General features: G+C 34.2%; 1 protein-coding gene across 2 annotated transcripts in view; it reads right to left on the minus strand.

Moving 5' to 3' along the window:
• Positions 1-13,142, minus strand: part of Tmem63 (transmembrane protein 63) — a 41,305-nt gene extending 28,163 nt beyond the window's left edge. For both annotated transcript variants that reach the window (XM_071594288.1, XM_071594290.1), the window contains exons 1-6: positions 13,050-13,142; positions 12,628-12,742; positions 2,998-3,221; positions 2,128-2,319; positions 1,401-1,586; positions 734-814 (exon numbers count right to left, since the gene is read on the minus strand). In XM_071594288.1, coding sequence (XP_071450389.1) covers positions 734-814; positions 1,401-1,586; positions 2,128-2,319; positions 2,998-3,221; positions 12,628-12,742; positions 13,050-13,057 — 806 coding nt within the window. In that variant the 5' untranslated portion in view covers positions 13,058-13,142. The remainder of the gene's footprint in view (positions 1-733; positions 815-1,400; positions 1,587-2,127; positions 2,320-2,997; positions 3,222-12,627; positions 12,743-13,049) is intronic.
• Positions 13,143-13,155: the final 13 nt, after the last annotated feature.

Raw genomic sequence — 13,155 nt, forward strand, 5'->3', positions numbered from 1 at the left:
AAAAATGCCAACATAAGCTTTAGCAGTCATAAAAAATGAAAGCTTTAACATGAGTAATATTGAAATAAAAGAAAAATCTTAACTGAACCAAAAACACTTATGAAAGTAACTGAAGTACAACAGAAAATGCCTTGCATTTTTCCTTGTACAGAAAATATCTAAAATAAGAGCTTTTATACAAAGAACTATCATAACATACTTTATTTGCATTATTAATTGTGAAGAAAATCAACTTTATCTTATATTGTTAGCCTAATGTGTAATGTCTATGTGGTACAAGTTTCATTGATCTGACACCAATATTGCCTCAGTGGCAACCGTTACAAGCTGAGCATGTTCAGTTTTCTTACAATGCTACTGATGGTGAAAAATGCTTTCCATAGAGGTGTTTCTTCATATTAAGGAAAAAGTAACATGGGGTGATCTGGAAACTAGAGACAATGAGGAACACACTTCACATTGATTTTTGCGAGTTAATTTTGCAATGTAACCCATGTAACCTCGAACAAACATTCCCCATCTTTGATTTTTTTCTTACAAATAAGTGGGTGGCACTTTCTAATCAAATTTTAAATATTTCTGATAGTACTCTTAACAAAATCCGCAATTTTTGTGATATCATTGTGATTTTAAGCAGCCTACCAAATACAACTAAAATTTATTTCTACAAATTCAAATTTCTGTTTTTCCGATACCTAGATACTCTGGATTATGTTCTATTGATTTCACATACCTTTCTTTATCAATGGCACTAACTTTGGTAATATTAAATGCCAACTGCACATCTTGGACCTCCATTTCTGGATATGCCTCTCTGCAATAACAAATATTACCTATAATTGGTGGTTTTAAGTGTAACTTTACAGAGTTGATTCTTTTTAGAATGAAAATATATAACTTTATTCCACATTATTTCATTTAGATACGACCTGGGTTTTGATGCTTAATATCATCTCCACATGACAGTGAAGTTAAACATTGATATCATAGTTATATATAAATAGGATACTGTGGATTCACAAATTTAATTCTTTCAATGTAATATATTGCTTAAATAATGATTCTGCTACATTTGTTTGGGTTTCATCTAAATCAAGGGATTTCATGCTCGGACTCACAAAAGTCTCAAAATAATGTTTCTAGGACCTTCAAGTCATGGGATATCGCATGCACAATAAAGGCAGGAGTTACAATCAACAAACTTATTGTTAATTTTGAATATCAATTCAATTTTGGATAAAAGGGGAAATCTTCCATCTAATGCTGCACATTTTTTAACTCCTTAAAATTTACCTGAAATTTAAAGCATTAAAGAAATGACAATATTTGTAGAAAATTCAGGTTTGATTGGCATTTAGGGTAAAATTTCTGACACACAAATTTGTGTGGATAAAACTTACTGAAAGTGCCTCTGTAAGTCATTCTTATCACACATGACTCTTGGAATATTCGTTATCATTATAGTCCTTGAGACATTAGTGTCATTGTCTTCAAATTTCATCGATGTGGAGAATCTTCTCATGATAATTATACCCAGAGGCAGGAAAAGAATTGCTAGGGTCACATGGGCCCACAGATATGGAGAGCTGTACAAAAAGTAAAATAAATAAATTTTTAAAGAACACTCATCCTGTAACAAAAAATTCAGGGATATTCATAAGTAATATACTGATGAGACCATTAGTTTTGTTTCCATGAAACTTAACTGATGTTAACTCTGGTAACAAGTAACATGACCAAAAGAAACTTATTAGTGCAGTTCATTCAGATGGAGAAGTTTTTACCAGGTTAACAAGTTGAATTATGTAGAAAAGCAAACAGAAAAAATGAAATTAATCAGCATGTACGAAATGTTATGAACTCCTTTTAAATAAAAACATTTACCACTCTTTTTCCTTTCAAATAATTTGGATTATTAACTCATTAAAAAATTAACTGAGACACATCATTAATTATCTCTTAGATCTAGTTTCCAAATTGTCTCAAAAATTTCAAAATGGTTTTCACTTTATGATCCCCAAAATTCAAATCATTTGCCAAGTTTGCCATTTCACTGAGTTTCCATAAAGTCCAGTTGGATAGATACATGTTAGTACACATTGAATAAATGAATAAATTAAGTTATACCTGGGATCCAAATTGTGAAGTGTGGTGTGCCCAAATGAAGTCTCATCACCTTCCAAGTCCCCTTGGAAATTAATTGGGAGTATGATGCACAAAGAAATCACCATCACAATCATCACGTACACGATTATGTGCTTTTGAAAGGATAAATACTGGACTGCATCAGCACCACATTTATGCAGGATATTCTCATTCCTTATGCAAAACAAAGGGAACAGGAAAATATATATGATGTTTTCAATTTAAGGATCTGAATATAATATATTAACCATGCAACTATTTTTCAATAAGCAGTTGCTTCTAGCTCAACTTTTCACAAAAAATAACAGACACAAAAAATCTTGCTATTTCCACTTAAGTGGAAAATTGCAAGAGTTTTTGTCTCTGCTATTATGGAACAGTTCTACCACATCACAACTGAATCTGTAATTTATACTGCAAAAAGTATTTTTTTAAATTTAAATAAGGTCTTGAATAAGTCCATTGTGCTTAAAATTCAACTTTTTTCAAACTGGAAAAGACAATTTGTTTGAAACATAACTTTTCATAACTACCCCTACTTTCTGAGTGCTTATACTTCAAATATTTATTCAAGCATTATAGTTATAATAATGGTAAAGATTAATTAACAAACACTTCTACCTTCCAATGCCCATTAAATCAATTTACAAGTCCTTGCAATTTGTTCACACAAAAGCCTTGTCATTACAAAAATTAAATCAGTTCCAAATCTAATTACTTCTACTTTAGATTGGGACCCATGGTCCAGAATGTTTAATGTAGCAGATAAAAATGAATTCGGAGAACACATATTGGTTTATGAAAAATGGGAATACCGACCAAACTGAAAATAATTCCAATTGCTACACTTACTTAATTTTAAAAGTTGCTATTATCCACGAAAAAAACCCTTTATCAACATAAACACTGTTTGATTCCGTGGAAGACACTGAGGCACTTTCTGCAGCAAGGCCAACAAGTTCATCAGTTCGGCCATAAAATAACTGTGTCCATCTTTCCTCATTCTTCTGTACCAGAGCAATCCTACCATAATCCCAAGCTCTCTTCCTCAGCATGGCAAACATCAACAGTAGTATCTGTGGAGTAAGATTCTACATTACAAAAGAATTACACCAAGGTGGCTCATTTCCATGAGCACCCAAGTGTCAACGCGAGACCTATATTTGCACTAAGTTAGTATCACTTTAAGCTTCTTTGGACAGTGAAATTATGATTATAGACAGCGTGATATCCTTTGCTAACAATTGAATGGACCTACAAGGTAACTGAGAACAAGTTGATTTTTAATTTTGCATGCCTGGTGTATGTATAATCAACCCTGTCGCAAACCCTAGCAGGGGCTTGCAGGGTACATGGTAGAAAAAAGCTCCAATTTTAAATATAAGCAGGATGTTAACCAGAGGCCTTCCAGATGCTGTCCCAATTATCTACAGCTGGACCAGAGTATTTGGCTAAAGACTGGAAGGCTCCGCATTTGAATTTCAGTCCCACCACTGATATTCTGTTTAATTTCCATTGACAATTCTACTAAAAAAAAACGTACAGTGAAGTAAGCTCAGTATGCTCTTCATATTCAATAGTTCTTCAAACAGGTTATTCCAAGAAATGATTTTTATTAGTCCCTTCTCTCTCTATTGCTGAAATCAAATCTCTTTTTATATTTTTTAAATTTCTTCCCACTTGAGATTTGAGGACTAAAAAAAGTTAAAGAGGTCAGAAATGAAAAAAACAAAGAAGTTTTAGGAATGGCAGTGGAGGAGATGGGGGTAATAGAAGAAATTCAAAGGAGAAAAGAAAACCACGACAGTTGGTTGTTTTTGGAGATGCACAAACTGTACCATCAGCACCTCTATCATAAGTTGAACTCACTAACCCACTTATGATTGAGGTGCAGATAACACAATTTGTGCATGCTCTGAAAACAGCAAACAAACCGAACATTATGTGAGTATCAGCCTTAAATGGCAAATATTATAGTTAAAAAAACATGTTCACACAAATAGAAGGCATTAAAACAGCATTTCATCAAATTTCTGTACTCCTTTATCAAAATAGGTGTGCGTTAACAGGAGTGGCACAATTTAAACAGGCTTGAGATTTATATTTGAACAATGATTGGTTACTGAAAACTTATGGAATAATTAATACAAATAATGTGAAGTAAACAAAACAAACTGATAATACACTAAAAATCTTTGAGAAAAAATTTAGCGTTTCATTCAATTAAAAATAAAATAGAATTTAAATTACATTTAGGTTCATGCATTGACGATTTTTCAGGTGACTTGGCCAGTGTCAGGAATGCATTGCTAATGTAAACACACACTTTCTCCAGCACCTATGCCAACTATTACAAGATATACTCCTAAATAATAGCAATATACTTGGAAAAAAATGTTCCACATGAACAATGAGTGTCCTGATGACAATAACTACATGGTTAATGGAATCTTTAAGTCCTATTTTAGGTTTTTGCTGAAATAATGGTTTATCTGTGACTACATAAAATGATAAATTTTGCATTCATAATTTGGTGTTAAACCATGATATTCAAGCCATTCAAGTTCTTTGGAAAATATTTTCAGCAAAAACTTTTAAAAACTCGTAATTACATCATTATCGTGGTCTTGGTGATATCTAGGTGCCCTGTAACCAAGCTATTTTAATAACTTGTCTTTGACTCTTTAGTATATATTTTAAATAATATTTATATAAGTCACCTTTTGCAATTGTGTATATTTAATCAGCCAATTTTCTCAGCTCTTCATTCTCTGTGGTATACTCAGGATGATGTTTGCAATGACAATATGTCAACATACTAGAACTCTGTAAACAATGAGTCACCCAAGTGTAAACAAGAAGGCTATAGCAGGGGAGTGGTATGGGATTGCGAATGCATACTCATGGGAATTAGCAACTCTGGGTGACTCATTGTCACTGAAGAGTAATAGCCCCCAAGAACTCTCAAGGGTATGTTTCCATTGAATGTGGACTGCACACGAACTTTAAACTGAAGTTTAAAATAAGACTACAACATTACCTATTGGAATTTCTCACAGTTATTCTATAACAAAAAGTATGAAGTGGAAATACTCTCCAATTATGAATATATGACCTTCAAAAAGTTACTCATGCCATTGTAAAGGCGACTTACATAACTGAAACCATTATAGTTCTAAAACAAAAATACAAATAATTATGAATTTTACCTTCTGTGGATTAAAATCCTAAGGCTTTATTAAAAAGTCCCTTCTTACATAAATAAATATTACTTGAAAAAATAAGGCTTTCAACTGCATTTACATTCATTTTTGAGAAGCTAAAAAAGTCTAATGAAGCTATAATTTAGCAAACCTCATGACCCAATTTGGAGGTTTTTATCACAGTTACTGCTATGAAAGGTGACTGAAAAAGTAAGAGTCTGGGTATGTTAAATGGGAACAATAAAACTAATGATTTCTAAAATAAATGGGCAGACTATGCTATTGTTAACAAGGCTGAATAGAAGAGAATATCAACCTTAACTCTGCACTTTTCAAGTGATACTAAGTTTAGTGATGATTCATAAAATAATATTCTGCATTGCAAACAATAAAATTTGTTGTCTCAGGCGTAACTTCATGGAATTCGCAAAACATATTGAAATGTAATGAAATAATTGACTTTGTAATTCAACACACCTTATTTTAAAAACACGACCAAGGTTTCGACGTTGAACGTCATCATCAGGAGGTCCTCATAGAAGCACGCTGGCTATATATACCTTCTCATCATAGGAGGGGGGTTGGTCAGAGAGGGAGGTTGGAGGGGTAAAAAGGTTATAATGTAGCTGGGAATAAAAGAGAATTACATTTTTGACTTAGAAGAGTGGTAGGTCTAGTAGAGGGGAGTGGGAGGGATACAAAATTTCGTTGGAAAGATCATCTTTCCAATGGACACATTTCAAATTTCAGGATGGAAATTTAAAGAAAGGATTAACGAACACCAAACATGTGTAAAAAATAAGAACATAACATCCCTCTTTGCAAAGCACCTCATCGAAAGTGACCACAACAGTGACTTTGTGACAAAAATTATTCATTTTGAAGAAAAAGGTCAAAGGCTCGATGCTTTGGAGCAGTTAGAAATTTTGAAATGTGTCCGTTGGAAAGATGATCTTGCCAACGAAATTTTGTATCCCTCCCGCTCCCCACTCCTAGACCTACCACTTTTCTAAATCAAAAATGTAATTCTCTTTTCTTCCCAGCTACATTGTAACCTTTTTACCCCTCCAACCTCCCTCTCTGACCATCCCCCTCCTATGATCAGAAGGTATATATAGCCAGCATGCTTCTATGAGGACCACCTGATGATGACGTTCAACGTCGAAACCTGGGTCGTGTTTTAAAAATAAAGTGTGCGGAATTACAAAGTCAATTATTTCATTACATTTCAACATGCAAACAATAACTTCAGTCTTTAATTCAATGATTCTTCTTTGTTTCTTTTCTGTTCACAATATCAATTTTTATTTGACAGTCCCATACAAAACAATTGAATTGAATAACAGATCCAACTAGCCACCATACAGCATTTTGGAGAATTTTAAAATAAAAATAGACAGTTTTATGAGCTCTTATTATTCGAGGGTCATCCGGAAAGTAGTACCCGTTCGTGCCGCATGAAGTGCTGACGACGCGAGTAGCCGCTGGACGAGGTCAGATAGCTTCAGTGGCTTGTCTGCCTTCTCTGAGCCAAGTTGCGTGACGCTAGCATTGCCTGTGTTGTTTCTGTGATTGTTTACAATGTTTAAAAAAATTGAGAACGCCGCCAGTTGTGAAGTGAGGGCAGTGATTAAATTCCTCAATGCAAGAAACGTTCGCCCATGTGATATTCATCGCCAATTAAAGGAGGTGTATGGAGACAATGTAATGGACGAGTCGTCTGTTCGGCGGTGGTGTCGCAACTTCAACATGGGGAGGGGGAACACACACGACGATGAGCGTTCGGGGAGACCGTCTGTCATTACAGACCAACTGGTGAGCTCAGTTGACGAATTCGTGAGGAACGATCGGCGCGTCACAATTGATGACATCTGTGAGCATTTTCCCAATGTTTCTCGAACAATTGTTCATGAAATTGTTAAACACCATCTGCATTATGCAAAAATTTGTGCAAGATGGGTCCCTCGCGTATCTCAATGAGCTGGCGGCGAAGGACTATGCAGCAGGAATACAGAAACTTGTCACACGTTATGACAAATGCCTTAATTTGCTTGGAGATTATGTTGAGAAGTAGTTTAAAGTATCCTCTTTCAAATAAAATTTTTTATGTTTGTTAATATTTACTTTTGTGTCTTTATTTCACGAACGGGTACTACCTTCCGGATGACCCTCGTAATAGTTTCAATATGAAGATGGAAATAAAAAATACTGTTATAATGAATATTGAAATCTTTAAATGAACCTACATTTACAAGGGAGTAACATGACATTGAGTAGTATAACATAAATGGGGAATGCAATGAAAGGATCTCATTATCATACATGTACACCTGAGAGCTATATTATTTGCTTTAGTTCAGTGATATAAAATATTAATGTTGTTTTGGGGTGGACTACAGTCTTTAGTGGGCTGAATTTTTTTTAAATATTGAAATGCATATGTTTAATCATTTTTATCATCATTAATAATCTTGATTCATCATAGCACATATAATGCTAAGATTAAGTAACTATGGCAATATTTTTGTTATGAGTTTATAATGGTAAAATTTAGGTTTTAATGTTTTAAAACTTAATTTTTCTTGATTAAACAAAATATATATTACAAAATAATCATAACCTTATCCGAAACCCATGGATTAGCAGATAAGAATATTAACTACATCCTAGCTCAGCAAGTCGGTAATATTTAATAGTCATGGAAGTAAGCTTAAAGCAAGGCCATTTGCTCCTTAATGGATAGGTAATAAAATTGGTTAGGTCTTTAGGATAGAAGGCATTCCCTGACATCAGCAGCAGGTCTTTCTCTTTAGCGTGAAAAGCCCTTTGATTGAGTGTGCTGTCCATCAGATAGGATGTTATACTGCTGACTCCTTGGTGCTTTTCAATACGAGTTGGCTAATGCCCATCCCGGGCTGCTATCCACCCTTCCTCCTTTCCCATCCATCCCTTAGGGTGCAAATTACCTCATCTGGTGGTTGCCTCCTATACGTCTACTACCTATTCCGTTAACACCCTCCCTCCTCAGTAAAGAACATTCCCTGGTTGCCTAACAAATCAGTATTGCCTTGTGAGAGATTTTTAACATTTCAGTTTGGTAAACTGCCTCACAGTATATCAATAACAGACATAACTGGTATTATCACCTTACCAGCATCACTAATAACCTGGGACTGGTTAGTGACAGTCCTCCATGCTAAGTCCTCCTGGAAAATAATTTCATTCCCTCATAGTTTCTCCAACTGATATATTTCTCTCTTTCAATTGTCTAATATAATTCTTCCTTGGCCATCATCTTTCCAAAATGTACTCCATTTTAGTCTTCATTTAACTATTGAGTTCATATTTTATCCAAATTATTATTGATCTACATTCATGAAAAGTGTAGGCGGCAGGTAATTCATTAGTTGGTTAGTAGTAAACTACTAATTCAGGTAAGTTTTGGATGATAACATGATTGATCATTGTGACATTTCTCAGCTTCATTCAACATGATACCACCTGACGACCTCACAGCACATTAACCTTTTCTTCAACTCCATATACCTTCTATCTCCCTTATTTATATCCAACATGCTTATCCTTTTCCTACCACTCCCTTGACTGCCTAATGTTCTCCCATATATCACAGTCTTCAGTATTCCATCCCAACCAAAATACTTTGCAGCCACCTTTCCTGCAGCCTGGTACAAAGTAGACAATTCTTGTTTATGTTTTAAAATTAATTTTTCAAAAATAAAGTGTAATGTCAGGCAAAAAATTTATCTATATAGCATGGAATAATTTACAAATGAAATAAACTGTTAAGGCAACCCTATTTCAACTAAGCCATATGAATGTGGTGGTGGCCGTTTTTTTTCAGTGGTATCCCGATCCCTAATTGGGGTGCTATGTGAAAAAAATTTGAAGTAAGTACACTGTATGTCAGATAGGACATTAAATTGTGGACCCCTTGGGCATCTTGGGAACTGTAGGCATCTTTCAGTATGAGTAGACTAATGCTGATGCCGGATTTCTCTCCACCATTCCCTGATTATCCTACTAATATTTATTACCCACCTATTCCTTCTGGTGCATCTCTGCAGTCAGTCACCTCCTCTTATAACTACTCCTGCATCCTTTGGACTTCTCCCAACAAACTTCTCTTCCACCATGCCACGCACTTCTTCATAGTTTTCCTTTCCATTCATTTTCTCTTTTCCATCCTCAAAAACCCACATTTCAAAATATTCCTATCTTTGCTTATTGCCTTGTTTCAATGACCACATTTCTGTGTCTTACAAAGTTATGCTTCAAACAAAGGTTCTAATGAGTCTTTCCTTAAGCAAAGGATAGCTTCAATTTTACTCCTCAGAATATGAGTTACTTATTGATTTTCTTACTGAACCATTTCATAATGTCCATACTCAATACACTCAATGGTATCAGGCTTGAATATGCGAACATTTCTGTTTCAAATGAAAGAAGAATACTATTCTTTTCCATAAAACAATGTTTGAGTTTTGTGGAAAATACATCATAGTATTCTCCTTTCATTGCTCCTTACTCCGTGTCTCTATTCTCAATTCCCTCTTCCAGGTCAAATCTTCTTTGCTTAAGCAATTCTTCTTCATGTCCCTACTACTTAAAACCATTTTGGTCTAGAACACTTCTGAGATAGGTTAACTGTTCCACCCGCTTTAGTTTATAAATTTCCATTTTAATATTTATCTTAGCCTATCTCTTTTTCATAAACCAAATTACCTTTGTTTTGTGTGTATTGATTCTTAGCCTAGACCTATCAGGCTGATTTTCTTAAGAGTGCAGCAATGATTGTAATCCCTTGGCTGACTGATTAACTAGAGCTAGATCATCTGCAAGCCTAACTGATTTTATGCATGCTCCTTAGTACCGCCCTAACTTTAAGTGAAATCAAACTTATTGTTCTATAGTTCTCAAATATAGTTACCTTTCCTTTTTTGGGATGCAAATTAATGCTGATTCAATGAAAGTGTCTGGCCAAATTACCTCCCTCATAAATGCAACAAATTAGCCCATAAAAACTATGCTGTACCTTTTTTTCCTTAACTCTAATGCCAGGTTAGGGAGTCTGAAATACTTTTTAAATTGAAACTGCAGTGAAAAGAATGATCAACTATTACAGATGGAGGGATAAGAAAGATTATGATAAAATCCCTGATATAAGTGACACATTTAAATAAAAAAATGCATCAAAATTATAGTTCCAAATTTCACTTAGTGCATAAGATTACCATGGACCAAAATTAAGGTAATTAACCTGAAAGGTGATTTGAAAGGTCAGGGCAGAGCTGAAATCATACTTAGCCTATGACCAGTGACATTCATGCAACAGCTATTAGGAGGGGCTTGTTCTTTTCCCTGTACCACCTGTGGTTTCCCCAGAAAATTTGATACCCAATAAATGACACAAATTTAACTGACTCATGCCCAAAGTCAACCAAGATTAAATTCAGGCCATCCAGTCACAGCTGAATGCACACCCTACGATTAATAAGCAATTAGGAAACAAATTTTAGCAACAAGACAAACCAGTTTCATTAAGCATTAATTAACCCAGAAGTAATGCCACTCAAGATAAAAATAGGTGATACACAAAACATACATAGATTTTGTCAAGCCATCCCCAATTAGTATCTATGGCAGCTAGTAGAATGCACTAATTCAGTGAAAAACAAATTCCAACTACCATCACCTACCAATGCAATCAAAACTATTTACATGGTAATATAAAATTTAATGGAATTGACAAAAAACAAGAGAACAGAAGAAACTGTTGACATGGCATGTGAAAGTTGATCATTCCAGATAGCAGAAGATAAATTCATTTATCTAATTATTTTACAACTTCAGTCAAAATTATCTATGCCCCAAATAACTAATGAACTCCCAAAGGGACACGAATTGAGTATCGAGTTATGAAAGAATTGAATGAATTTTCATGGGAGACAAATAATTTTTTTGATGGACAACTGAACTTCGGTAAAATATCAAAGAACTACAGTCAATACTGTACTTATATGATTAAATTAGTAAATGTGGAAAACTTGTGGAAATTATCCGAGATAGGGTCATCTGGTTTTACCTACAATGAAAGGTAACTATTGGCATGAAGGGTATGTACGATACAATTTAATTACCATTATAACTCGCTCATTTTTACCTTTGACATGGGTTCATATCAATTAATGGTCATGACAATCACAAGTGGTATTTATATGACTCAGAATCAGTAGGTTTACCTCTTTTTCCTTTTTAAAAAAGGATTAAACTTTACTAGGAACTTACCCTAACATTTAATGAATCCGAACACTTCTACTTAACTCTCATTTGATATCTCCTAAATTTACACGGCTTTTTAATGATGAAATGCGGAATGGACAGACAGAAACAATATGTTCACAGGAGAAGAAATACTAGGCCATATTTACCCAATAAAATATTAAGTTAACCAGTCATCAGGGTTTATTGCCCTAGGAGTACCAATTTCATGACACATGGGATGACGATTAATCAGAAAAATACAAATTAATAAGACTGTTAAAGAGGAATGCTACAGACACTACTTATAACAATGTTAATAATCGTATAATGGTCACATATGTTACATCTTTTGGAGATCTGTGCTATATCTTTGCCACTAGATAATGTAATAACGACTGAGACCTAGGGGAAAATGGTGTATTGGGCCACACTGGCTGAATTTGGTGCATGGGGTATACAATGATATGATGCATTGAAAAGTATACATTTATAGATAGAAAGAGCTATCCTAGGGTACATTTCACGTAACAAATGAAGAAGCAGCTCGCCAAAGAAAAAGGTTAGGTAGAATAAGGTGACAGGTAGATAGATCTATCTATAGTATAATACATTGAAGAGCCAATGCTAGGAAATCTGTTTTTGAATCTTTAATGCCTGTTATTATGTAATTCAAATTCATCCATATGTGTATGAATGTGCGTATGTGTGAATCAAATACACCTGTAAAAATGATTGAATCTTTAACAACGTCCATACAATTATGTATTGTTATGGTGAATAAATCTGTCAATCTAATTTATTATCAACCACATATATCAGTAGTTTTTCTTATGTAAAAATATTTTGACTTCCCATACATTTTTATATTTTCCTCCTATCGAAACTACTTTAGAACATTCAAATACTTTATCTTGTACGTGATGGCTACTTAAAAAGACTAACTTAAATGAAAACTGGATATCTTCAGATACGAGTGTATTTCAACATCTTTACTTACAAGCCATCCGAAGACATTTATCAATATATTTTCAGGTATTCCTTCATACGCAGAAAATTTAAAAGGGTGGTTTGTAGCATTCAAATATGAACACGTTCCCGGATGATCACTTGAACTGAAAAGAACAGTATGTTAGAATGATGAAGTGGCGTAGATTACGTAACGTGTTGGTAAACAAAAATTAACGTATTTTAGCATTAAAACTATTGTAGCTACCAATAAATATTAAGCTTAGTCATTCAATAATCGAACAATACGATGTTTGCTAATGAATTACACTAGCAGATGATACACCTGTCAAAAAGTGAATAAGCATGTATTGCCATTAAAGAAATTAAAAACGTCAACCCCAGCGTTTAGTGATAAACAAACCACAAATCCTTGACGGATTAATGCCTAATAGCACTTGGCATAAAACTTACTTCGACATAGTTCTTCAGTTCAATACGTTATGATCGTAATCATCGATAGATAATATATTCTGGTCAGAGAGCGCAATGCAGCGGCGCTGTGTTCGTTTCAGCCGTT

Source organism: Hetaerina americana, unplaced genomic scaffold, assembly GCF_022747635.1.
Source record: "Hetaerina americana unplaced genomic scaffold, ioHetAmer1.1.p SCAF_6, whole genome shotgun sequence".
In the NCBI taxonomy this organism is placed as follows: domain Eukaryota; kingdom Metazoa; phylum Arthropoda; class Insecta; order Odonata; family Calopterygidae; genus Hetaerina; species Hetaerina americana.